Below are 26,559 nucleotides of genomic sequence, written 5' to 3' on the forward strand. Positions count from 1 at the left end.
CTGTTCCTAAGTGTGTCTTTAAGAATTTGTAGGTAAGTTGGAACAGGTGCATACAGTTCTCATCTAGCCCTACTTTAGTGCAAGACAGAGCCCTGGGGGCGCAGTGGTTAAGAGCTTGGCTGCTAACCAAAAGGTCGGCAGTTTGAATTCACCAGCTACTCCCTGGAAACCCTATAGGGCAGTTCTATTCTGTCTTATAGGGTCACTATGAGTTGGAATTGACTCGACGGCAACAGGTTTTGGTTTTTAGTGCAACACTGGAGCCCCGGTGGCATAGTGGTGGTTAAGAGCTCGGCTGCTAACCAAAAGGTTAGCAGTTCAAATCCACCAGCCGCTCCTTGGCAACTCTATGGGGGAGTTCTACTATGTCCTCTAGCATTGCTATGAGTTGGAATTGACTTGACAGCAATGGCTTTTTAGTGTAAGAAAGGAGTCCTGGTGGCACAGTGGTTAAAGCGCTCGGCTGCCAATCAAAGGTCGGTGGTTTGAACCTACCAGCTGCTTTGCGGGAGAAAGATGTGACAGTTGGCTTCCGTAAAGATTTACAGCCTTGGAAACCCTATAGGGCAGTTCTACTCTGTCCTATATGGTTGCTATGAGGTGACAGCAGTGGGTTTGGTTTTGGTTTTAGTGTAAGAAAAGGCTTGAAGCCTTTTCAATAATTTAAAAGCTGCACGTGCTGCAAGTGAAGGTGATTGTGATGAAGAATTTGCTGGGAGTAGGGGTTGGTTCAATCATTTCAAAGTGAGGGTAAGTTTACATAACATTAAAGGGCAAGTACTTATATCTTTAAGTCAGATGTTTGTAACCCAAGGACTTACTGTATTAGCAAAACCACAGATGTCAGATCAACACAATGGCTCTCAGACTCCCAATGCCCAGGTATGAATGTCACCCCCTCTGCGAAGCCTTCCCAGATTCCCCATTTTGAGTTCAGGACTACTGTCCAGCATACAGTAGGTACTCAAATGTTGACTAGATGAATGATTGCAAGTTTTGAAAATTTAACACTAAAACTTATCTAGAAGCTTCTTTCACAAGTTACAATCATAAAATTAGGCTGCAAATTAGCTGGTATACAATCAGAGAAGTTGAAAAGAAAGCAATCTTTTGTTTAGATTAACTGAATGTATTTATAACAAAGTAGTTCGTTTTGGATTTTTTTTTAATGCTTAAATATTAATTTGAAATCATAAACCTGTCTGTTCCTATGCCATAATCTGCCTACTATTTAAAAAAGAAACCACATTAAATATGCAAAAATGTGTTAATATTTTAATACCCAAATTGCTACCCACAATTCTTTCCCTGCTGCATGCTCTGCTACTTGGGAGCTCCACAGTGGCCACATCTACTGCAGAGATTATCTTTCCTGGCCATCCACAGTGTTGCTTCAGTCTTGAGAGTCAAATATCTCACTGTCAACAGTGTCTGTTGAATAAAGCTACACAGAGAGGAGCAAGCCTCAGGATGTGTTTCCATTTACGGTACCCATGATCTCTAAAATGCAGGCACCTAGACAATAACTGTCAATCTGCAGCATCCTTGCTACCTATCCAGGGTTTTGAAATGACAAATAATTTCTATACCTAGAAAGGACAGGAGACGTGTTTATCTTGCAGCTAACACCTCCATCACCTTAGCACCATTCACAGTTCTGTTTGGACATTGATTTTGTACTTAAGAAGGAAGAGCAGCCCCTAATGAAGTAACGTCAGCATCTTTTCACTTTTCTGTGCACATCTTCCTCGTCAAGCCGAAGTGCACCCCACAGGGTTTTAGAAGGCTGACCAGGTATAACCCATCTTAGGTTAAAAGATCTGTAAATGGAAGGTCTTACGTGTGCTGACTGCAAGGTATGCTCCCTAGGCAAGCTTGAGGCCTTGTTCTAAGAAACCAGTATAACAACCAAAGCTTAAATGCAATCTGTGATGTGTTTCACTTTAAGAAAAACTGTTTTACAAAAATCAAAACACGAAGAGGAAAAGCTCGGGGAGATTCTCCATCAGAATCAGGGATTTTGCTAATGAAATTACTTACTCAAATTATTTAAGTTTCATATATTGCTACTATATTTTAAATGATTTAAGCCACAACCAACTTCTACGCAGCTTTTCAAGTGCCGGGGTTTTTGTTTGAAACATGATACATTTAAATGGAAGAAGCCAAAAGACATCAGACAACTAGAACAATGGTTTTTCTGTGATTCCTATGTCTCTTATCCTTTTTTTGGTTTTATAAACTTCTGTCTCCAAAGTATGAGGGAGACTTCTCTTTCTTTCAACATATTATTTGTTGGGCACGTGCTATATGCAAGACACAGAATTCAGCACCACAGGAAACAGAGAAGAATTAGATATGATGTCTGTCTACTGTTAAGGCATGTAAAAGTTTTACACTGAATTAAAATTAATTTAATTAAGTTGTACAATCAAGTGGTTTGTTTTTTTTTTTTAAAGGACATGGACCTTGGATCAGACACACGCAGGTTTGACTCATGAGCTTCTCACTACGTGGCCCTAACTCAACCGTTCTCAACCTGTGTGCCGTGGTACCCGGGGTGTCGTAACAAACTGATAAAGGCACTGCAGGATATTCTAAATTTTTGAGGAAATCATGGCACACTTGACATCTGTTGAACACTGAACTAATTACTAGTTTGAGGTACATTTCTCCTGATGACATCATATCTTTGTGAAGCTGGGTTTTGGTGGCCGCTGTCATAAGAGAACTGTGTGAAAGTCAGTGAAGAACAGGAATAAGGGAGGTGATGTTCAGTCTGAGGCTGAAGTCTGAGAAGTTGTGGAGTACCAAAAAAGCACAAATCCATTATTAGTAATTGTGGAATTTAAGAAGGAAATAAAAATATTGTTTCTTTCAATTTATGTGTATTATTTTTTTCAAATGGCTACCAAATTATTAAGATGTAAATACTTATTAAGCTACTTAATAAATGGGACTGTTAGGTATGTTTTGGCATACAGGTGCTGTAAAAACAAAATGACTGAGGCACTAAGAGCACCATGAACTGAGAATGTCTGGGAATCTACAACCTAAGTACTGTAGTATTTCTTAGTCTCAGTTTCCTCAGCTATAAAGTGGAAATAATACAATAACACCTTCTTTGGAGAGTTACCATGAAAATTAAATAAGATAATAGGGAAGCACCTAGCATACAGCAGGAACTGAAAGTTTTTTTTGATAACTGGAATCAGAAATATCTGGATTAGAATCTCAGTTTTAATAGTTACCCACTATGTGATCTTGGCCAAATTACTCTAACTCTCTAACCAGATTCCTCTTATGTCAATGAGAATAAATATTACCTTCCTCATGAGGTTGTTGTATTAAATGAACCATTTACACATAACAGTCTCCCAACAGTTGAATTTCCCCTATTGAAAATTCCTGGTTCCCCTACGAAATCTCCAACTTTTGCCATGTGACACTTGAGTTTTCAATTATGCCCAAAGCAAATTTCTTTAAATCAAGATCATAATCTCATCACTTTTTTTTTTTTTTTTTTTTGCACAATATAAGCCCTCTGACTGAAAAATTGGCATGCAGGAGGAATCTAATCAGGAAACAGAAAGATTAGGCCCGGTGACCCCCAAATACTGAGTCCTGCAATGCCTCAGAATGAGAGGGATGGGATGCCAGATACGAAGCAGCTTGGCAAGAGGGGGAGGAGATACCCTGGACTGACTCTCACAGGCTTTCCCACATACTTGCCATGTGGTTTGGACATGGTATTTCCCCTCTCTGGGATTCTTTCCTCATCTGTAAACTGGGGATAGCAGCACCCACTTTACATGGGTGTTTTGTGAGAACTAGAATTAACCTATGGAAGGCAACAAGAACAACACTCTGCACACAGTGGGAGTCCATATATGAAACTCATATCAGAGGGGAAAAACTTAAGTGATGACGATGACAACCAAGTATTTTAGACCAGTGGAAAACAAATAAAAGAAACTAGACCAGGTGGGAATGGACAAGAATCATCTTCCACGTCTTGCTAAAGACAAAGGTCACTAAGGAAATTTTATTTCTGTTTAAATCTCAGCCAGAGATGACCACCTACAAGCTTGCACAACACCAAATTGCCAGGTTACAAAGACATTCAGTCAAAATCAGGAGAAAGTAGAATTCGTTTGACAGGTACAGTCTCTTGGAGTCTGCAAAGCTAACAACTGGGTCTTGGAACTTGTGGGGCTCTCTTCTATATAGGAGCCTGGCAATCCTAAGTCTTTCAGTTGCTGGAGTAATTGCAGAGTCAAGCCTAGGTTTGTACTCAGCATGTACTAGCCTTGAATAAAATTAAACTTCACCTTTTGGGGAGCTGCTGCTTTTTTGGAAAGTACAAAACAATTATGCTACCACCTGCAGCCAGAAACTACAGGTTATTTCTGCAGCTCATCTCTGGTACCTGGAACACATGGGGCAAGTTCAGACACATCCATAGCCCTGTACAACAGTCAAAAGAGATTATGCCTTGCAAATCCCCAACCTCTGATCATAAGAGGCTAAGGACTTAGCATCAACCAGTTGTACATGTAGCATAATTTAGCCAGTTCTCAATTCATTAACTTATATGCTGAACATTCCAATAGTTCTGAAGCATCAATTTAACTGGGAAGGGGAGAAATGTAATTTTCTTTCTTTAGAAAAGAAAAATAAAGTTGTTTCGGTTTTGTTGTTATATTTTCAATAGCACACAATATCCTAATAAGTTGGTATTCCCCATAAAAAATGAATGGTGATGCAGTGCCTCTCACACTACTGCTGTTTGCTTACCTGTTAATCCATTTAATACAATCATCTGCTATGGGTTTCTCCCTTATTAGAATAAATCAGTGAGGTTTCCTTTGGTGGATGAAGATACCCAAGAGTATGTCTACATACTGCTAGACTCCCAGTACAAAAGGGAGAAATACAAGACTAAAATGCCTGTCACCAGTATGCTGCACACTTAATTACTCAAGGATTATTGAATAAATATGCGATAATCAGTTATTAAGCAAGCTAGACACAAGCACTCTAGGACAGCGGTTCTCAGTCTTACCATGCACCAGAATCACCTGGAGGGCCTGTCAAAATACAGAATCCTGCACTCACCCCCACTTTATGGAATTAGCAGGTCTAGGGTAGGCCCCCAAACATGCATTTCTAACAAGCTGCCAGGTGATGCTGATGCTGCTGGCCCAGGAAACACACTTTCAGAACCATTGCGAGGAGGTGCAAATATGATTGAAACAGTCTTTGCTCTCAAGGAATTTAAGAATTTTTTTGGGGGGGGAGGCACACATAATAATATGAAGGCCTGCCAGGTGATGGTATTATCACCACTTTACAGATGAAGAAGAGATGCTCCAAGAGGGTGTCACAGTCACAGATACAGTAGTACATATGTGAACCCACATCTACTAACTGCCACAAGAGAACCATTAGGAAAAAATGAAGTGGTTGATTTTCAGAAAAGAAAGAGGGCAGTATAGGCTGGGGCAAAGAGGTACTGTGGAAAGGGTACATGAGGAAACTTCCAGAGGCTTGGGCTTTAATCCTAGCTCTATATCTATCTAGCTGTATGCGTTCGGGAAGGCACTTAATCCAGGTCTCAATTTTTAATTTTTTATCTATAATAAAACCTATAATTTTCCTTTCAGTTCTAAACTTCTATGCCAAATGATAGAGGGCACACGGCAGAGTAGGGATTTCAGCTGGCTCATGAAGGTTGTGTATAATTTAGAAATAGGAAGAAAAGAGTCATTCCTGGTGGGGGAGTGGCATGAGCAAAGACAGACAGGGAGGTTAAAATAATTGTGACTTTTGCAGAGCAGGGGGCAGGTAAAAGGGATGTCAGAAAGGTTCTAAGGCCAATGTTTCAAAATTTTGAGAAGTGGAGGGGTCAGACCGGGCCAGGTTAAGGGGGCTTTAAAAACAGGCAGAGAAGGTGAGATCTGATGTCGAGGGCATTTAGCATCGCCGTAGGTGGGTTCTGGAATAGCGAATGGCATACTGAAAATGGAATTTTAAATCAGTCTGGGAATCACATGTGGGACTTTTCTAAAATATACCAGCACCAGAGACTGGGATAGTAGGCCTGGGATAGGATTTGGGAATCTGTATTTTTTTTAAAGCTCCACAGGTGATCCTGATACAAACCCCAGCTGAAACCCACTGCTATACAGACCTTTACAATTAAAAAGTATTGCCACATTTGAACTTCACAATAACCCTTTGAGACTAGAAAGGCAGGGAATATGATCTTAGACAAGTTAAGGGACCACTGCCTACAGTTATACAGCTAATAAGGGGAAAAGTCAAGATCCAGGTTCAGCATTCTCTCTGCTGCACCACAGTGTTTATGATAGTCAAGATTATCACAAGTACTTTCCCAGATTATGAGAAATAAAAGCAAGGCACTGCTTTCTAAGTCATGCTTCCTTGCTGGCTTCACCCTCAAGGAGGGCTTTCTTTCATTAATGTTCTGGGCAGAGCATTTCTAAGGGCACTCACTTACTAGTAAGATAACCAAATAGCATTTTAATGTTTAAATACCTCGGAACCTTAAAAAATCATTTTAGAGACAGCAAACTCTATGCCTAAAAGGCAAGAGTCAATAGCTTGGCAGACTATCAACGGACCTGCTCTATTACAATCATTAAGGGTAATGGAATCCAAGCCAAACATCCAAAGGTCTCAATATCCTTCCCTATGTTAGCAATTCCAAAAGAATTCAGTTAAATTCTGAAGACTTTGGCAAGTTTTAACATCCTTCAAAAGGCAGAAGAGGTTTTACATTCTGGTTTAATGAAGGATCCTTGAGGGATCCTTGAATTAGTATCCAGTCTCAAGTAACTGAGAAAAATTTGTCCTGACTTCACAGATACAAAAACTATTGGATTATTTTGTATATTTTAAAGCTGGAGTCCAAACCTGTGGCCACCCCACCAACAACTCAGGTCCCTGCCATGTATCCTCTTCCCTAAAATATCCTATTCCCCTAAAAACTCTGTGTTCTACTTTCTTCTCCTCCACTCCTCACTCCCAAAATATCTTAAGGGTTTGGATAATAAAAGACGTGTTAAGCAGGAGGAAAGAGGAAACTCTGCTTAGGCAACGTGAAGGGAATTACATGGGAAAAGAAGTCCAGTTCCAAAACCAAAGGACATCTAGACTGACGAGAGGAGGTCAAAAGGAAGTTGCAAAGATGACAGTGCATGAATTAATCACCAGTTAACCGTGGGACTGAGTGGAAAGGGGCGGGGGGCCTACAGTTCACTGAACTATGCATCAGGTTCAGACTGCCAGGCAAGTGTGCCCATATCCACTGATAGTAATATTTGGGCTAGCTGAGTATCCCCCAGTCAATACGTTATACAAATCCATGTTACAGATTTCATGGAAAAAGATGGCTCAATAAGTGAGACTGGGGAAGACCTAGGCTGTCAGAAAGGGAGAGAACTGTAGGACATATGATATCTTAGGTAGTACTACAGAGCCTTCTCCTGGCCCTGCTACAATAATGGGGAAAAATATAACTTGATACACATCAGACTTTCTGGATCTCTATGACACTCTGAAGTCCAGCAAGCCAAGACTGCTTAGAGAATCACTCTAGCTACAAACAAGTGTCTCCTTCTAACTAAAATGCTAGGAATCCTTGCCTGCCCCAGAACCATTTCAGTAGCATATAAGCAGTTCCAAACTGCCTCCCATCATACGTTTGGTTAAAACTATTCTGGGAAAAGCTCTTGCCTCTCCCTTTCCTCGTTTACCCTGTGGTACAGCATTAATGGTTAAAAGGATGATCGAAAGGATTATACTAAGAAGAGGATGAACAACCGTACAGAAAAATGGATGAAGGAAGGAAGCCAATAAAGATGAATTGTTGTTGGTTGCCGGGGAGTCGGCTCCAACTCATGGTGACCTTTATGTATGAATACAAACGGCAAATAAACAGCTAGAAGCCAATATACTTTATTGGATTTTAGAATTCCAAATTAAAATAACAGTTTTCTGTTATCAGACTAACAAAATTTGAAAAGTTTGATAATACCCAATGTTGCTAGGTGTAGAAGGAACTAGACACTCTCAAATTGGCCTTTTGGAGGAAAATTTTTCAATATTACCAAAAATTTCAATATGCATACTCTCTGACCTACCAATTTCACTTCTAGGAATTTATCCTACAGGTAAATTAGACAACTGTGCAAGAAAAAACAGTGTGTGTATATACAAGGATATTCACTGCAGCATTATTTATGACAGTGAAAAACTATTATAAACTGGGAAACTGTTAAATGAATTTTGGTACATCCAGATAATGGAATACTAGGCAGCCATTAGTTCAGTGTAAAAACCAAGTTGCAAAAAGCATTGTATAACTCTGTTTGTCAAACACACACACACAAACACACTCTGCTATACGCACAGAAAACTTCTGAAAGGATAGATAATATATCAACAGCGCCCGGCTCTGGGAAGTAGAACTGGAAGGGGTCAGAAGAGGGGAACTTCTACTTTCACTTTTATACCTTCCGTAGCATATGAATTTGTTTGTATTTACAACATGTTTATATTATTTTCAGAAATACTAAAGGCTATTTTAAAAATCCCTTCCTTTAAAACAAACAAACAAAAACAGAGAAGCAAAGTAAGAGTTAAGGGGTGCCAAAAGATTCCAAAACTAGACCATATGGCCCGGGATGAGCCACATCCAGAGCAAAGAGGTTTGCACTGCAGTCCCACAAAGTCCAGCTTACCTTCAGCCTCTTCAGCAGCCACTGCAGAAGCCCCTGCTGGGCCGCCTCTGTACACATCTCAGGCCGGAATTCAGCCATGTTTTCCACAATAGCTGAAGGGAGACAGACATCAATTATTTAGGAGGGCCACTTTGTTTCCAGCTGCAACAAGCTTTCTTCCCATGACATGCACTGTATTCCTCTACCCATTTCCCTGTATCCCTCCCAGCCAGATGCTGTGTTGTCATTTTTAGATTAGCCAGGGAATTGCTGTGTTTTTTTTTTTCCTTCAAGTTATGTTACATTTTACAAGTAAAACTCATAACTGGAACTGATGGAAGTCACATAAGGAATACGTAGTAAATTTCTGTGCTGACAGGGAAGAAAACCAGAACGCACAAAAGGGTGGATATCTGCCTAAGAAGGCCCTCTTAGTCCCCAATGTACTAGAGTCCCAGAGACCTGTAACTAAAGACAAAGAAACCTTAGGAAAAAAGCAAACCCCAAAAAAACCGTTGCTGTGAGTTGCTCTATTTCTTTCCTGATTCATCCTACTTTCAGTTCTCTTTCTCTGCATCATATAGAAGCAAGGATATTGCAAGGGAGGCAAGCAAGGTCTTTTTAATTGAACAAAACAATGTGCACAGAAGAGACAGGCCATGCTGGCTGAGGTGACCGCCAGGTACTCAGAAACAAATATGGTCCTGCTATCTCCTACAAGAGCCAAAGTGCTGCTTAACAGAAAAATTTAAAAATAAGAGGCAAGAAAAGACAAACCAAAAATGCTGTTGCATGACTATGATACTAAAAAGAGGGGCATAAGAAAGAAATCACCTATGGTTTCATCCTAACACATCAAATGCTTTCATTTCCTTCAGGGCACCTTCTGCTCCACATCCTAGGATATATTACTATCACAAAGAAGACACAGTTCTGTGTTCTCTGAGCACCATGCTCAGAACACGTCAGGTCTGAGTTTTGAAGGAGAATGGGCTGAAGAAATCACCACACTTCCTACCTTCTTCCTCACTCCTTCACCCATGTCAGCCTTGCCAATGGCAAGTTAACGAATGACTGGGCAGAGGAGCAGTGAGGAGATCCTTGACAGATGAGGATCATTATAATACCCTAAATTACTTTCTCAAATTTTCTAAGAAAATCATCTCATTCATTTTAAACTCCTATGCCTTTATCTTATTTTACAATTCTCCTCAAACTTTAGATGGTTTCCTGTTGCCCACTAGAATAAAATCCAAACTTCTTGTCTTCTATAAGCTGGACAAACTTACTCCTCCAGCCCTATCTCCCACCAATCCCACCAGCCACAGTTCATTTCTAACCTTTCCTCAAAGCCCATGCCCATTCATGGCACCCAGGATTTGCAGATGATACTCCCTGCCCAAGGGCCCTTTTCACACTTCTCCCCTTCTCAAAATGCACCTGTCTTCACATTCAGCTCCAATCGGCTACCTGCTCCTATGCAGCAATTTGGAGATCCCTCCTCTCTATTTCCACTGGGCTTTTCACTGACTCCAGGTATACCATGTATCACCCTGTATTCTCTTTCCTTTCTGTCCAAGACTTTTCCATCAGTCTCCCTCTTAAAGAGTAGAACCATATCTAATTCATCTTTAATCTACCCCAGTGCCTAGTACAGTGTCTAACAAACCTTAGGCACTCAGTAAGGGAGCGTGAGACGGGTCTCCTGAGCTGTTGGCAGGTGACCAACGTGACATGAAAAGAGACCTCTGTAGGCTGCTAGTCTGGTGATTTTTTCCATTACATCAGGCCTTTCTTTTTTATTAAGTCAGTTAAGACTTTGATAAGCTTTCTTTCAGCAAAATCCAGCATCAGGCTAACATATAGCTATGCCAAATTCTGGCTCCAAACAACTAGAGCCAACTCCCATATTACAGATTGTTGTGCTCTCTCTTTTCTTACTCCCTAGGTACTACATCTTCCCCTTTCTTTATGATAATCTTCATTGAAAAGAGTCTAGAACTACAAGAGAAATCTGTGGTAAACACAAAACAGCAGAGAGAAAATCTCATCTCATCAAAATTTCTGCTTCCACTGGGCCTTGCTCATTTCTCAAACTCTGCTTACAGATATGTCACCTCTGGTTTTATAAGACAGCAACCAGTGATAAAGAAGACTACCCAAAAGCACAGTTTTAAATAGGCTATTGGTTTGGCAACTTTGCAAGGGAAGGACTGGGGAAATTAGAGGAGGAGGAGGAGAATACTGCAGAGAATCCACTTAAATGAACATATGCTGAAGGGGCAGCCAAGTTAAGGGGCAGCCAAGTTAATAGCAATATTTCAACTCACACTTTACACAGCAAACTATACATAAGAAAACAAACACTGACTCTCTTTCAAATAAAATGTCCTACAAAGGTACAGTTATTCAAAAGTTTGTAGTTCCACTGAAGGAAAGTGGGAAGAAAAATTAACATTAGGGGATTAAAAATTGTAAAATATACATTTTCCAAAGAAAAGAAAAAAAAAAAAAAAAAAAATTCTACCTGCAAAGTCCTGTTAAAAGGAGCCAGTGATTTTTGCCTAGAAGGTTACCTACTTAGTGCTTTTATTACCTGCAAGCCAAACCAAAGCTGCAGTTATATGAAATTTACACAAGGGTCTTCATTTCTGAAAAGGCAGTTTGGGAACAGACAGAAAGAAAACACACTGCTGTTGACTCTGTTATGAAGCAGGAAGGGAAATGATCACCCAGCCCCAAAACAAGCACAAAGAAACTTGGATACGCCAGGCACCCTTCCCCTCACCGAGAGTGTTGTGGACACCATTTGCCTCTTCTTTCACAGATTCATCCAGGCGCTCCAAATTCTGCACCAGCAGTGCCACCACTTGCCCGTCCACCTTCAGGAACAGGGAAGCAAAAGGAGAGAGGGATAAACATTACAAAACAGCCCCCAAATGTTCCTACTCCCATACCTACTTCTCTACTATTTCAATGAATAAAGTAAATAAATTTCAGCAATCTACAGTTTATAATGTGCTCACCCATCCCATTATCTCTTTTGAGCCTTAAAGTGACCCTGAGGCAAGGAAAGTGCAGGCATCATGATCCCTAATTTAAGATGAGTAAATCTAAGCTTAAGACAGTAAAATTCAAGGTCACAAAGTAAGTGAGGAACAGTGCTAACACTTGAACCTAAGCCCTCTGAAACCAAGTACAGTGCTCTACTTCTTTGCGATACTTAAACACCTTTAAAAAAATGCCATCTTAAGTCACACCAACAGTTCATTCAAATCAAAAATACGTTTCTAGTCCATAGCAGAAAGAAATGTTAAGGTGGAAAGTTTACTAGCCGTGCTTTACACTGACCTCAGAATTTAAAGAGTTAAACTCAAAACTTTCCTAACTTTCCATGCGAAGCTTTTATAAAATGATTACTTCCGAAGCATTTCTAATTCTGTCTTGAAAAGGATGATATTAACATGATAAAATGCCTTATATTTGTATTGCATTTAATGCATTACAAAGCAATTGTATTTCTCTTACTTAACCTGATTCACACAACACTGAGATAATAGTAGACTATCAGTAGCCACATAATACAGTTGATATTCAAGAAGGTCATGGCTTAGCCAAGACCACACAGCTACTGAACACTGGGAGCAAAAGCTAAAACCAGGCTTTTGTCCTCTTATGTGAAATAATGCTTTTACTACTTCATGCTACTTTCTGTGCACGCTTTGTGTTCTTAAGGAGACTGCCCCCAGGTAACCGTGAGGCACAACAAAGGAGGTATAACTAAGGAAACACCTAATCTTCTATCAAGAAGTGTATCTACTTGGCAGTAGATTTCTACTAAACTTATATCTGAAGATAAAGTCTGCTGCATACTCATGGTGCATCCTCTCTCTCAGTGCCTCAGTTTCCTCACTTAAGAAATGGGAATAAGTTGCAAAGATTAAATGAAAATATGTGACATGCCTTACCCTGGTTCTGGTTCATGGCAACTGTTCAAAACACACAAGGCAGGTACCTTACCTCATTCATTCTGGTATGCCCTTCAAAGTCTAGTGCAGTGCTACACACAGCAGACACTCAGTAAATTTTGCTAAATTTAAATAAATGGACAGAACACTTACATCGTGCATTATAACTGGCTCTTTATATATATTGCTCCATTTACCCTCATGTAATCCTCACAGTTCTTACAAGTGAGACAACAAAGATTCAGAAGTGTTAATTAACTTGGCTAAAGTCACAAAGCTGGTGGCAGAGGTGACCAACTCCAAAACTCCATTTTTTTTCCCATTAAACCCTATCACTTCAGTGATGGGAAAAAGGAGAAGGGGAGAGAAGGAAGTGATCTCACTCAACTGACACTTCCTGAGCATCTGTGTGTAAGGCCGTCTGACACAATTCAAACTCAGCGTAAGGACAGAAGCAATGGCCAAAAGGGACAGATCTTGAAATAAGGCCTCTTTACTGTTTTCTAGGTGAGACTCAGGGGAAGCATATGGACAAGGGACAAAGCTGGAACTATTAACTAATTTGCAATAGATGAATTACAAATAAATTAAGATTTTTCAGGGCTCTCCTTTACGCCTGGTGTGAGGAACAAGGAAAGACAGGCTAGCGGCGTATCTGAAGGGATTCTAATGCCAGAGATGAGAGAGCCCATAAATAAAAGCGAGAGTTGTTTTCCTTTCTTACATCAAGAAATACACAATCTTGCTCTCAAATCTCACAACCAGCAAAAGCTTCACCAAAGAAATCCACTGCAAAGTTTTCCTTAATTAACTGGACAATTTGAGTATGTGAGCAAAAATGGAAAAACATCTGCGGGAAAATATGAACCATGTCACAGTTTGTTTTTCCCTAAATCACCCTGATTGACTTATAATCTTCCTGAATCCTAACACAGCAGACACTACAACTCCGCTGGGTACCACACTGCTTGTCAGTTCTGCAAACTGCTTCACCAGTTCAATTGCTTACTGCTGCTTTATCTGCATTATTTTATTTATTTATTTTCACTTTTCCTTAATTCTTAGTTATGTTTCCCATCTCTGCTGTCTGGAAAGTGATGGGGACAATGGTGGTGAGCAGCACACTCAAATCCCAGAGTGGAATGGTTATAGATACATAATGGGTGTCTGGCTAGAGGAAAATCTTTTTTCTTGCTACAGAAATCTAACTTCTAACAGGCAGCTTTTTTAAGTTTGCAAAGCATGAAATTTTATGTTTAGCTGGGCTAAATGTAATTTTATCTGATTGCAGGAGGGCCAAAAGCAGTCAAAATACATTTAGCTAAGAAAACCCTTGGAAAAATATTTCTATTATGCATAGCTCTGGATATTGCCTAGTAAGAAGCACAAATTAGCATTCTATTCTACTCCTTCTAACCCCTGGGTCGACCTTCATGCCTATTTTTTGGGCCTGTGATAAAGTCTGATACTAAAAACAAATCCTGCTTAGGGATTAAAGCACCAGTCAGAGAAAGGAACCTGGCCTTGGAAATGGGGACTGTATGAAAGCTGACATTTTCTGAGAAGTCACTGGTTATTTCTGCTTGTTAGCAGGTCTCCTAAACAATATTCCAGCAGGTCTTACTAAGACGAAGTTCAAGGGCATGATCAGACAGCCTTTCCTACTTGACCAAAGAGGAGGGATACAAAAGAGAAGGGGGAAAAAAAAAAGACAAGGGCTTTGAAGGAGTGATTCTTTTTCTATTTCTCTCTGGTACAATCTGCCAATAAGCTTTCTTAAGAGTTAGTTTTTCTACTTACTAGGAGTTCCAGAAATTTCATATTAAAAAAAAAATTTTTTTTAAACCCACCCCACTGAATCTTGATCAAGCAATAAGTTTGGAGAATATGTATGGTAATATGGTTATAATGTAAAACGTATGCCTGTTTGCAACCTATCACAATATTTTATCAGTAAAGGGGCAATTTTGAAAGCTGGCATCTCTACCTACATATCTAACAAGAATCACAAACTTAATATGGCTTCTTCCCCAGCTTCCCACATCTCACCAAACGGTATCAACTTCCATCCACTTGCTCAAGCCATAAACCTTGGGTCTTCCTGACTCCTTTCTTTACCTCTCAGATCCAAACCGTTAATAAGTCCCTACACTCTACCTCCAAAACGTATCTCAAACCCATCTCCTCTGTCCACTTCCACATTACCACTCTAGTCCAGGCCACCATCACATCTCATCTGGATGCCTACAAAAGCCTCCTAACTTGTCCCACTGCTTCTACTCTTGCCCCTCTGATCCATTATCCACACAGCTGTCAGAGTGGTCTTTTTAAAATGTTACGTCAGATCACGTCACTACTCCCTTGCTTACAATCCTCCAGAATTACTGCCCTTCACACTGGGAATCCACCCAAACGTCTTACTAAGGTCTACAAAGCCCAGCATGAACTGGCCCCAACTTTGCTCTTCCTCCTCGGACCAGCAGCACTGATAGTACTGCCCTTTTTTCTGTTCCTCAAATATGCCAAGCTCATTCCTGCCTTGCACTTGTCCCATCTTGCCCTTAATCACTCTGAATGGCTGGTTTCTTCTTGTCATCAGAACTCAGGCCTTTTGTATCTAATGCGATTTCTCAGTCTCTCTATATCACATCACTATTTTAATTCTCAGGAGCCCTGGTACCACAGTGGTTAAGCACTCAGCTGCTAAGCAGGAGGTTGGCAGTTCGAACCTACCAAGGGCTCTGTGGGAGAAAGATGTGGCAATCTGCTTCCATAAACGTTACAGCCTTGGAAAGTCTATTGGGCAGTTTTTACTCTGTTCTATAGGGTCGCTATAAGTTGGAATCGACTCCACAGCAATGGGTTTGGGTTTTTTTTTTTTTTTTTGTATTTTAATTCTCCGCATAACAGAGAACAACTACCTGATAGTTTTTTTGTTTACTTATTTACTGTTTCTCCCTACATTAGAATATGAGCTCCATAAAAGCAAAGATTTTGTCAGTCTTGTTCACTGCTATATACCTAGTTCCTAGAATCTGGAACATACTAAGCCCTCAATAAACATTTAGTGAATGAATGAACAAATGAATTTTGCTTGGGAACAAATAGAGATGAAGGTGAAGAACATTAATGGAAATGGGAAGAGATAAAAATGATAGGATCCAGAAATTTACATAGTAAGTACCCTTACAGCAACATAACACAGCTAACCTCAGCCTCACTTGGACCCTAACCTAAGAGCAGCACAGATGCTTCGCCAACCACACCCTGCCAAGCTGACACGGGGCTTCAAAGTTTAGTGTTTAAGTAGGGTTAATTGGGGGCAAGAATGGTATGGAGTGGTGGTCCCCTGGCTCTCCACAACTCAGTTACTTTCATGAAATTCTACAGCAAAATTCAGTTTCTATAGAATCTTTCTACATTCTAAACCACTAGTCTTGTCTTCCCAACAGCAACACTTTTCTTCTTCTCCACAGACCCTTATTCCTTCTAATGGCATGTATTAACATAATACAATATTTCCTTACAAAATCCTTGGTATTATTCTTTTTTGGTCTTAAGTTTCCTTTTCTAGAAACATCTTCACCTAAATCTAGCCTGAGTCGTACCGGGACCTCTGGACTCCAGTGTCCCCATGTGTGACAGTGCTTGAAGGCCTCCTCATCACTCTGGCCAGCTTCATGGCCCAACCATACCACCACACGCCTTTGTAGTAAAGCCTTCCTTCAGAAGCCACTGCTGACACTGGAGCGCTACAGTCCTTGATTTTTCCCCATCAGAGGTGATCACTTCCTTCTAATTTCCACAGAAGCTTGCATCTCTCACAGCCATTCTCAGTATGTTGCCTTCTGTTACCATCACTTCTTATTTCATCCTTTTAAATAAAAAAACTAAACTCCTATCTTCCCATGTTTTATTTAGGCCTGCACCCTTTGAAGTAGCTGTCTCATGTTATATACACAATACTCAAAAAACATTTGTTGAAATAATTGTTCACAAATAGCTCACTTTGTGGCAGCTGATACATATAATTTTAACTTGACATTTACAAAGTACTTGCTATATCCCAGGCACAATACCTTTACAACAATAACGGCCAACATTTACTGGGTGTTTACTCTGTGCCAGGCACTGTTCTAAAGACTTATTTAAATACCTTATTTATTTCTTACTTCAGCTCTATGTGATAGATACTATTGTTATCCCCATTTTACAGAAGAAGAAACTGAGTACAAAGAGGTTAGGTGACTTTCCCAAGGACACACAGTTGGTAAGTGATAGAGCCATCACTTTGACCACTCTCTTGACAGGGATCACAACTCAGCAAAAGCAAGCTTATAAACAGATGTCTACAATCCTTCTGACAAGTGCCAGAATGCACAAAGTGCTAGGGAACACAAATTCTACTGAAGTGATGAGTGTGAAAAAAACTCAAAAGAAAGAAGATAAAGTTTGAGCTAGGCTTTAAAGGATGAGTAGGAATATTCCAGGTAGCCCAGGAGAAGCAAGGGCATTCCAACCTGAAGGCAGAGCGTGAGCAAAGGCATGGAACTGCCAAGCACATGACAAATTTTGGGAACAGTACGTAGAAAAGCAAATGCAATCTGATCACTATTCCCAATGAGCGCAAAGTCTTCTTTAGAGAGCTATGCCAGAGAACTGCTATCAAAGCAATACATCCTTGCATTCACTACTCTTCAGAAAAGAGTCTATTTTCCAGGCTACCAAACCAACTTGTTACAAAGAACAAATATTCGCCTTTTGCGTAAGTAACAGCAGTGGCTATGAACCAAATTTTAAAACCCCCAAGATCCCTAAGAATGCCAGGACAGCACTCTTTCCCCACAAATGTGCTATTCTATTGCTTAGGACTTCCAACTGGGAAAAAGACCAGGCAATAACCACAAACTGCACACCATAATAAATTCTGCTACATGCCCTCTAGCCTCTGCTCATGCAATTCCAGGCCTCTGATATTGGCCCCAAATTAAAACTACAAAGACAATCCAACCCTTGTAATATTGAGAATTCTTAGATCAAATTTCTTCCTGAATGCAGCAAAAGGGATTGAAAAAAATAACTGAAAGACCACCCACCTGCTCTGACCTCTGATATTTACTGATGGCTCCTGACTCGTTGCAGACAAGCCAGTAATATACCGGAGTCCAGAAATGTTCAGTTGTTTATGATTCATACCAGTCCCACCAGTATAAAGCTACAAGTCAAAATCTTAAGATAGTAATATTAATAGTAAAATACTAAATAAAATAACAGGAAAACCCTTGATAGCAGCTACCTAATGGCTCCCCAGACTGGGGACAAACTGTTTTTCTCCAAACAATAAAATCTGCAAGATCCAGCTTTTGCTGGTGGGCTTGGCAACATGGAATACACAAAAGGGGGTTTTGTGGGAACTTCTGTTTCTGAGTACATTTTACAAGCAGCAGCCAGGCTAGCTGTTCCTCTGTCTGTCTCCTCTATTCACACAGGTGAAGGATGGTAATTAAAATCAGCTCAGGGACCAGGCAAGAAGCTTCTTTATTCAGGGCCATTGTAATTAACCTCTGGAAGGTAGGACTGCACAAATGACACTGTGGGGACACAGAGAGGGAGCAAGTGCCACAGCCTGCTTTCAGATGCTCCTCAAAACAGAACGACACCCCAACATCATCCTTTTCTTTCTGCCCAGTTGTTCAAAAGAAATATAAAGGTCTGGAATTCTACAACAGTGGCAGTTCTCTCCAGGAAGGAGCTTGAAAGAAAAATGGCCATAGAAATTTTCATCATACTCAGTCACAAACGGCCCTGCTGGACTCCAGCCTCGTGCTCTGTAACAGACAGTTCTTCATATCCAGTGGGTTCATAACCCCTTCATTCACACCAAATGCCAGCAGCAGGCATGGCATATGGGACTCTCTAGTGTCAAGAACCTTTAGAGAAAAAGGGTGGGGTGGGGGGCAGGCAGTACAGCAGTGGGGTCTCACCCTTCAGTAGGTCTCAGAATCATTTGGGGCCACAGTCCCATTGATTCTTATTCAGAAGGTCTTGAGTCAGAAAGCAGCCTAATGAATACCCCAGGTGTTTCTAATACAAGTGACTACAGCAATCTTTCATAAATTCGGCAAACTGCATCAAAACCAGGACTAACATTCTTACCAGAGAGAACAGAAAAAACAAGACAAGATGAAAGGAAGAGGGGAGGGGAAAGGGGAGGAAAAGGGAAGGGGAATTAGCAGAGCCTTGAAGAGGGAGATAGCTTGGTGGGGGGACAGAACTCCACAGGATGTGTCAGGGATTAGACCACTTCTGCCACTGGCCAGCTGTGGTACCTTGGGCAGGACCATTTGTGACTGAGTATGATGAAAATTTCTATGGCCATTTTTCTTTCAAGCTCCTTCCTGGAGAGAACTGCCACTGTCGTAGAATTCCGGACCTTTATATTTCCTTTGAACAACTGTGCAGAACAGAAAAGAATGATGTTGGGATGTTGTTCTGAGGAGCATCTGAAAGCAGACTGTGGCACTTGCTCCCTCCCTGTGTCCCCACAGTGTCATCTGTGCAGTCCTACCTTCCAGAGGTTAATTACAATGGCCCTGTATGAAGCTTCTTGCCTGGTCCCTGGGCTGATTTTAATCATCATGAGAGAGGGAATCTAGTGGTAGGACAGGATTGTGGTGGGGATCAGTACATGCAGGCTGGAATCTCCACTGTTAGAGGAACTGACTGAGACCCAGTGGAAGGCTGAATTTCTGTATGGGGGTTTCCTCACATGTAAAGCTAGGAGATTAGACTAGATCAGGCCTGGCTGGCAGGCTTCACCTCACATACTATCTCCTTTTGATTGGTTGCTGCCTGAAACAATAGCTGAGGAGGATTCTGAGGTCTTCCCTAACCTCCACAAAAGAAATCAACTGGCCCTGCTTTCTACAGGCAGGGAATGCAACTCTGGCCTAGATGAGCTATAAAGTTAAGTCCCATTTTTAATGTTCTCCGATTCCTCTCTGATTACAAACCTGTAAAATAAGTAATAATATCTGTCCTCCCTACTCCTCGGGATTATAAAGCCCAGAAGAGAAAACAAACACCTGTGAAAGCTCTTTGCAATGAGGTCAGTCAGTAGCAATACATTGAGAGGGAAGTGGGGAGAAAGAACAGGAACACGGAGTCAAAGAGAACACAGGTTTAAGTTCCTGTTGTGTGAGCATGGGAAAGTTGTTTTACCTCACTAAGCTTCAAGTTCATAGCTGTAAAATGGAAAAGACAGCAATAGTACCCATCGGGGAGGATACGGTAAAGATCAAATAGAGAGGAAAGAATGAGAAAAGGCTTGTCTACAAGAGGTAGTTAATAAATGTCAGGCCTCTACAACCCCTCACCCAACAGAATCCCAACGAGTAAAGTACCCCACAAGTTCTGTATCTACTTTTTTACTCTCATCATTCAGTGTTGCTCACAGATCTCTTGCCAATTATCTCTACCTGATGCCCACCTGATGTCTCTTCCATAGCTGGCCCAAAGACAATGGTGGTGATGAAGCCAACACTTAAACCAGCCTGCAGAACCCCAACTTACCAAAGCATCGATGAGCACTTCTGCTCCCTCTTCACTCTCATGGAGGGTGTCTATATCTGTTAATTCCTGAAGCAAATCAACCACTGCTATGGACACATGTGAAAAATGTTAAGGATATCACGTACATGCTGAAACCCCACCGACATTTTATTAAAATCTTTGGTTCCCTTCTGTTTCCTGGTCAATCGCTTCATCACCATTTAACTTTTAATACACTCCAGTTTTATTAACATCTCTTCAACAGAGCTCTACTCACAGTGGGTGTTTAACAAATGCTGTTAACTGACTCACTTAGTCTCTTTCGTTATGCTGCCTTCCTGGTAACTTATTTCATAGGCTCACTGCATTTTTACAAATTTCAAAACTTCAGATAGATCACTCAGGAGGTCTCTTTTACAGTGAGAAATAGGCCAACACCCTTAACTTTATCTCATAATTTAAATTATTGAAACTCAGAGTAATCTTAACTACCTTATACAGTTCACCTTCAAAGGCAGTAATGATTCCTGAGATGAGATGGCTGGTGTTCACAAAGGAGTCTTCGGACATCAGGGCATGACAAAAGAGGTTTAAAATGTAGAGGAGAGGATTTACCCACCAACTTCCTTTCCTCAAATACCATACTTTGGACACAAAAGGAGAACAATGAGAATTAAACACTAGGCAAAAATAGGAAGAAAGAAGAAAGTAAAAGAGAAAGAAAATATGAAGGAGAGGAAAAAAGGAATTATGTTCAGAAATTGGAAGGCAGAACTAAATTTGTAAGCAGCTTCCTTTCCCTCACAATGGAAATACACACACACAGACCCTTGCTCCATCGACTGGCATTTATTGAATGCTTATGATGAATAAAGTATTGTGAGGGTAACAAGGCAAATCCAGTCTTCATTCTGGGATTCAGTTGCCTCATCTGTAAAACGAGGATGTTAGGAAAGACAATAGAAGACATAAAAAATTATACGCTATAGGCAATAACAATGTGTGACAAATGACGAATGCAGACAATATCAACTACCACAACAAAACCCACTGCCGTTGAGTTGATTCCGACTCATAGTGACCCTACAGGACAGAATAGAACTGCCCCACAGGGTTTCCAAGGAGCGCCTGGTGGATTCAAACTGCCGACCTTTTCGTTAGCAGCCGCAGCTCTTAACCACTGTGCTACCAGGGCTCCTACGTGAACTACAGACATCATGAAAAAGGAGCAATTAAACCAAGCTGGGAAAACAGGAATGACTTGCTAGAAGAAGACTAGTAGAAAAGGAGTAACTAAAAAGATGAGGGAAGGTAGCCTAGAAACCAAAACCACAGGAATAAAGGCAGAGGGAGATGGGAATGTTTATATGAAGCAAGGGGAGAGGGGATGGGGCTGAGGGAAGAAAGGAAGAAAATTGTAACTGTATGAAGAAATAACAATTGTGAAAGAACAACCTAACAGCCATGTGCAGGATGCACTGAAACATGGTGACTGTTTGGAAGGTGGGGGGACAGGTAGGAGGCAAGATGTGTGGAGAGTTGGGGCTGGGGGATTGGGGGTAGGAAGCAGGCCTGAAGGCAGGAAGACCTGTTCCAAAGCGACTACATACTACAGAGTCCAAACATGAGACAACATGGGCCAGATACAGGGCAGTTTCACTAGAACTAGGGAAAAAAAAGAATAAAAGGGAAGATGCAGGATACATTAATAAGAATGATACCCAAACCAAAACCAAACCCACTGCCATCGAGTTGATTCCAACTCACAGCAACCCTATAGGACAAAGTAGAACTGCCCCATAGGATTTCCAAGGCTGTAATCTTTATGGAAGCAGGCTGCCACATCTTCCTCCTGTGGAGCGGGTGGTGGATTCAAACTGCCAACCTTTTGGTTGGCAGCCGAGTGCTTTACCACTACGTCACCAGGGCTCCTAACAAGAATGACAGGACTTGCCAACTATTAACTAATGTTTCAGGTATTTTATGAACATTTTTTGCTGAAAGACAAATTATTTGAAGGTTCACTTTACTCATCTATAACTGACCAGCTGTACATCATGAATAAGCAATTAAGCTTTCTGTGTCTTAGTTTTTCACTTTTAAAGGTGATATTCACTGAAAACATGGGAGTGATATAAAACTTAATGTGTATAAAGAGCTTAAAGGTCTTTGGACAAAACTCCTTCATGCTTATAGTTTTTATTTACAAAGTAACCAGAAAGCTGTAGACACAGAAGACCATGTGTCTTAGTAAACCAAAATACGTAAGTTGTTTTAATCAATTAAAAAAAAAAAGTTTACCAAACTAACTCCTAGAAACCCTAGAGCTACCCATGACTAGTAGGAATTAGTCCTTCTCCTTCCCTAAAGGCTGCAACAGTCACCATCATAATAAACCAAAAACAAACTCGTTGCCATCAAGTCGATTCCAACTCATAACGACCCTACAGGGCTGAGTAGAACTGCCCCCATAGGGTTTCCAAGGAGTTGACTGGTGGTTTCGAACTGCCAACCTTTTGGTTAGCAGCTGAGCTCTTAACCACTGCACCACCAGGGCTCCACCATCATAATGATTACCATCATAACAGTCATCATTTAAAAAATCATTATGCCAGGTGATATGCTACTGAATTCTCACAGCAGCATTATAAGGTGGGGTGATCCCCGTTTTACAGATAAAACAGCTAAAGCTCAGAGAGGCTAAATAACTTACCTAAAGGTCAGTTCATTTATCAGTAATTTGTGGTGGAAATAAGCGATGACTCTTTTCTCTATGATTACAACAGGATCGATCCTAGCTAATCGTTAGTCCTTTGATTCCAAAAACAATGCTTTTGTCACTACACTTCATAACAATGCAGAGAGGGACACATGCCAGGTTTAAATAAGGCTAAAGTCAGATAAATCATAGCTACTGACTTTGTTGTAATCCCAGAGGAAATAACTCACTGATTTCCATCATAAATTATTAAAGGTCCCAGGAAGGACAAAATGCTAACATCTCCCCCCAGTCCTCCTCATCTAAGAAACTCCCATATTTATTCTCTTGAAAAGTTCATACTATGAGATAGCAAACTATCATTGTCCATTCGCATGCTTATTTAATGGTGACATTACACATACACACGCACATGCACATATATATGTATTTTGCATAGTCAGATGTCTAAAGGACAAGGACCTGAATCCTGGCATGCAATAAGCATTATCATTACATCTCTTGTATAGCACCTTGCATGGTTAAGTGCTTATTAACTAGTATGTAATGATTACTAATTAAACAATAGCCTCAACAGACAAGGTGGACATCAACAGATGAATGGATGAACAAAATGTGGTATAGACATACCAAAACACCAAAACCAAACCCATTGCCATTGAGTGAATTCCGACTCATAGTGACCCTACAGGGCAGAGTAGAACTGCCCCATCGGGTTTCCAAGGAGCGGTCTCCAGAGACATACAATGGAATAATAGTGGAATATTATTCAGCCACAAAGAGAAATGAAGTTCTGATGCAACATGGATAAACTTAGAAAACATCATGCTGAGTGAAATGAGTCAGGCACAAAGGGGCAAATACTGTATGATTCCGCTTACATGAAATATCTAGATTAGGCAAACGCGTAGAGAAAAGTTTATTAGTGGTTACCAGGGGCTGAGGGAGGAAAGAATTGAGAATTATTGCTTTAAGGAGCACTGAGCTTCTGTTCTCAGTGATGAAAAATGTTTGGAAATAGTGGTGATGATTGCACAACATGGTAAACATAATTACTGTCAGAAAATAGTGCACAAAAAAAGGTTAAAATGGCCATTTTTTGGTATATATATTTTACCACAACAAATTAAAAAGAGAGAGAGAGGGCGGGGTATATCTGAAAGAACAGACAAAGAGAGCAAGCTTGAGGACAGGAGTCATGTCACATTCATCTGTGAACCTTCTTTGCCCCACGTTTTTAGTGAGCTGAACTACCCCAAAATTATGACTAGCCATGTAATCTTGCAAAAGCCTCTTTATTTTCTTACAGCTCAGTTTCCTCATCTATAAAATGGTCTCTGCCTAGCCTACCTCAGAGTCCCTATAAGGAATAAATGAGGTCATGTACATCAAAGGCCAAGTAAATCAAAGTTTTCAGAAAATATTAAAGCACTATAATATTCCTATTCAAGTCTTCCCACAGAATGGCCAAAGCCCTCATTTTTGCTTTCATTTTTCCTAAAGCCTCTAAAATCCAAAATTTAAGCTAACAACAGCATGGTCCTCTCTTTCTGGGTCACAATGGGCTAGAAGATCTAATTTTATATTTCAGAGATGCCACAGACGTTCACATTGATCGAGTCTTTTCTCAGTCTCTAAGGTCTTGTGGGCCAGGTATCATATTTTTCTTTGATCAGTCCTACACCATGCTCACAAAATGTGTCACATTAAACCTAGGAACTTTAAAAAAAGAAAAGAAAAAAAATAATTTCAACAAGTGTGGTGATTTTATACAGGAACAAGATAAACGTCTAAGTTTTACCAAGAAAAGTAGTTTCTTATGTTCCAGTGGATATCTCGTTACCTACTTTCCTGCCTCAGTTGAGAAGTCAGAAATCAGCTACCTACTAGGTCTAATAAACATCTCATCAATCCTATCAGTAACTGATTTTACATAAATTCCCAACTTTCACAAAACAGCATTTCAGCAAAGCAGTAATGAGTGCATAATCATAATCATTAACTCCTGGATAATGCAATCTGACACAGAAGACAGAGGTCATTTGAAGACCAGAAAGAGGAATGAGAATCGAAACTAAAGACAGACGAATTCTCAATCTTGATGAGAAAATTCAGCATGTCTGCCACCCATCTAGCATTTGTTCACAAGCACACTATGGGCATGGGTGATAGGTTTTTCCACTGTAGTTACAATTTCATTTCACAAGGTAAAAGGCTCTCCTGTCCAAGTTTAATAGGAAAACAGAGAGCCTGTGTCTCTGCGAATTACTAAAACACAGTTTTTGATAGCCTATTTTGTCATGTCTAGTGGAAAGGCCACCCTCTGTACCTGTCCACCACTGGAGCAATAGCTGGTATAATAACAGGTAAAGCAGAAAAGGCCAGCTGGGAACAAAACGGTCCATAATACAACGGCTCTATGTAAAGAAGGGTATTTACTTCTATTTTTTGGCTTTAGAAATTTGTTTATTGGCCTGATCTCACATAAGAGTTTTGGTACAGAAACTGAGCATTAAGCTCATTAATCTCCAATGGGATGTGCCCACAAGGAAAAAAGTTATTAAAAAAAACTTCTTAGCTATAACCAAACACCTCAAGGGACTGAGTCACTGGGCTTGAGGACTTGAGATCATAGTCTCGAAGGACATCTACATCAGTTGGCATAACATACTCCATGAGGACGTTTTACATTCTACATTGGTGAGTACCAACTGGGGTCTTAAAGGCTTGTGAGCAGCCATCTAAGATAAAACTATTGGTTTTGTCTTCCCATCTAGACAAAAGAAGAGTAAAGAAAATCAAAGTCTCAAGGAAACAATTAGTCCAAAGGACTAATATTAGGACCACACGAACCACAGCCTCCACCAGCTTGAGACCAGAAGAACTAAATGGTGCCCAGCTACCACTACCGACTGCTCTGAGCGGGATCATAGTACAAGGTCCTGTACAGAGTGGGAGAAAAATTTAGAATAAAACTCAAATTCATAAAAAAAAAAAAAAAAAAAGACTTACTGGTCTGATATAGACTGGGGGAACCCCCAAGACTAAGGCCCTTAGACACCCCTCAAACCTGGAACTGAACACACTCCTGGAGATTACCTTTCAGCCAAACAGTAGCCCTATCAAGTGAACCATAACACCCGTGAGGAACGTGCTCCTCAGAACAATTAACCCCATGTGACCAAAAGTGCAGCATTTGCCAAAAAACAAAGTTCAGAAGGCAGAGAAGAGCAGGAAAGATGGGCGAATGGTAATAGAGAACCCAGAAAGGAAGTGGGTATAGTGCTGTCACATTGAGGGGATTGCAACCAATGTCATAAAACAAAATGCGTATAAACTGTTGAGTGGGAAACTAATTAGCTCTGTAAACATTCACCCAAACCACAATAAAATGTTAAAAAAAAAGATACAGAGAAAAAGGAGCAAGATGCATTAAGCAGATGGCTTTTTAAAAAGTAATCTCAAAAAGGCTTCCTTAAAAGCTGGTGATAGGGAACACAAGATTGAGTAAGGATATTGTTGATGTGTTGTGAGATTATTAACCATTGTCATAGGGCAACATTTGTAGTAACTG

At 40.5% G+C, this 26,559-nt stretch overlaps 1 protein-coding gene across 2 annotated transcripts in view; it reads right to left on the minus strand.

The window, feature by feature from the left end:
- Positions 1-26,559, minus strand: part of CTNNBL1 (catenin beta like 1) — a 185,394-nt gene that overhangs the window by 100,533 nt on the left and 58,302 nt on the right. For both annotated transcript variants that reach the window (XM_004370355.2, XM_023724756.1), the window contains exons 5-7: positions 20,288-20,385; positions 11,536-11,629; positions 8,769-8,860 (exon numbers count right to left, since the gene is read on the minus strand). In XM_004370355.2, coding sequence (XP_004370412.1) covers positions 8,769-8,860; positions 11,536-11,629; positions 20,288-20,385 — 284 coding nt within the window. The remainder of the gene's footprint in view (positions 1-8,768; positions 8,861-11,535; positions 11,630-20,287; positions 20,386-26,559) is intronic.

Source organism: Trichechus manatus, unplaced genomic scaffold (genome assembly GCF_000243295.1).
Source record: "Trichechus manatus latirostris isolate Lorelei unplaced genomic scaffold, TriManLat1.0 scaffold00008, whole genome shotgun sequence".
Lineage (NCBI taxonomy): Eukaryota > Metazoa > Chordata > Mammalia > Sirenia > Trichechidae > Trichechus > Trichechus manatus.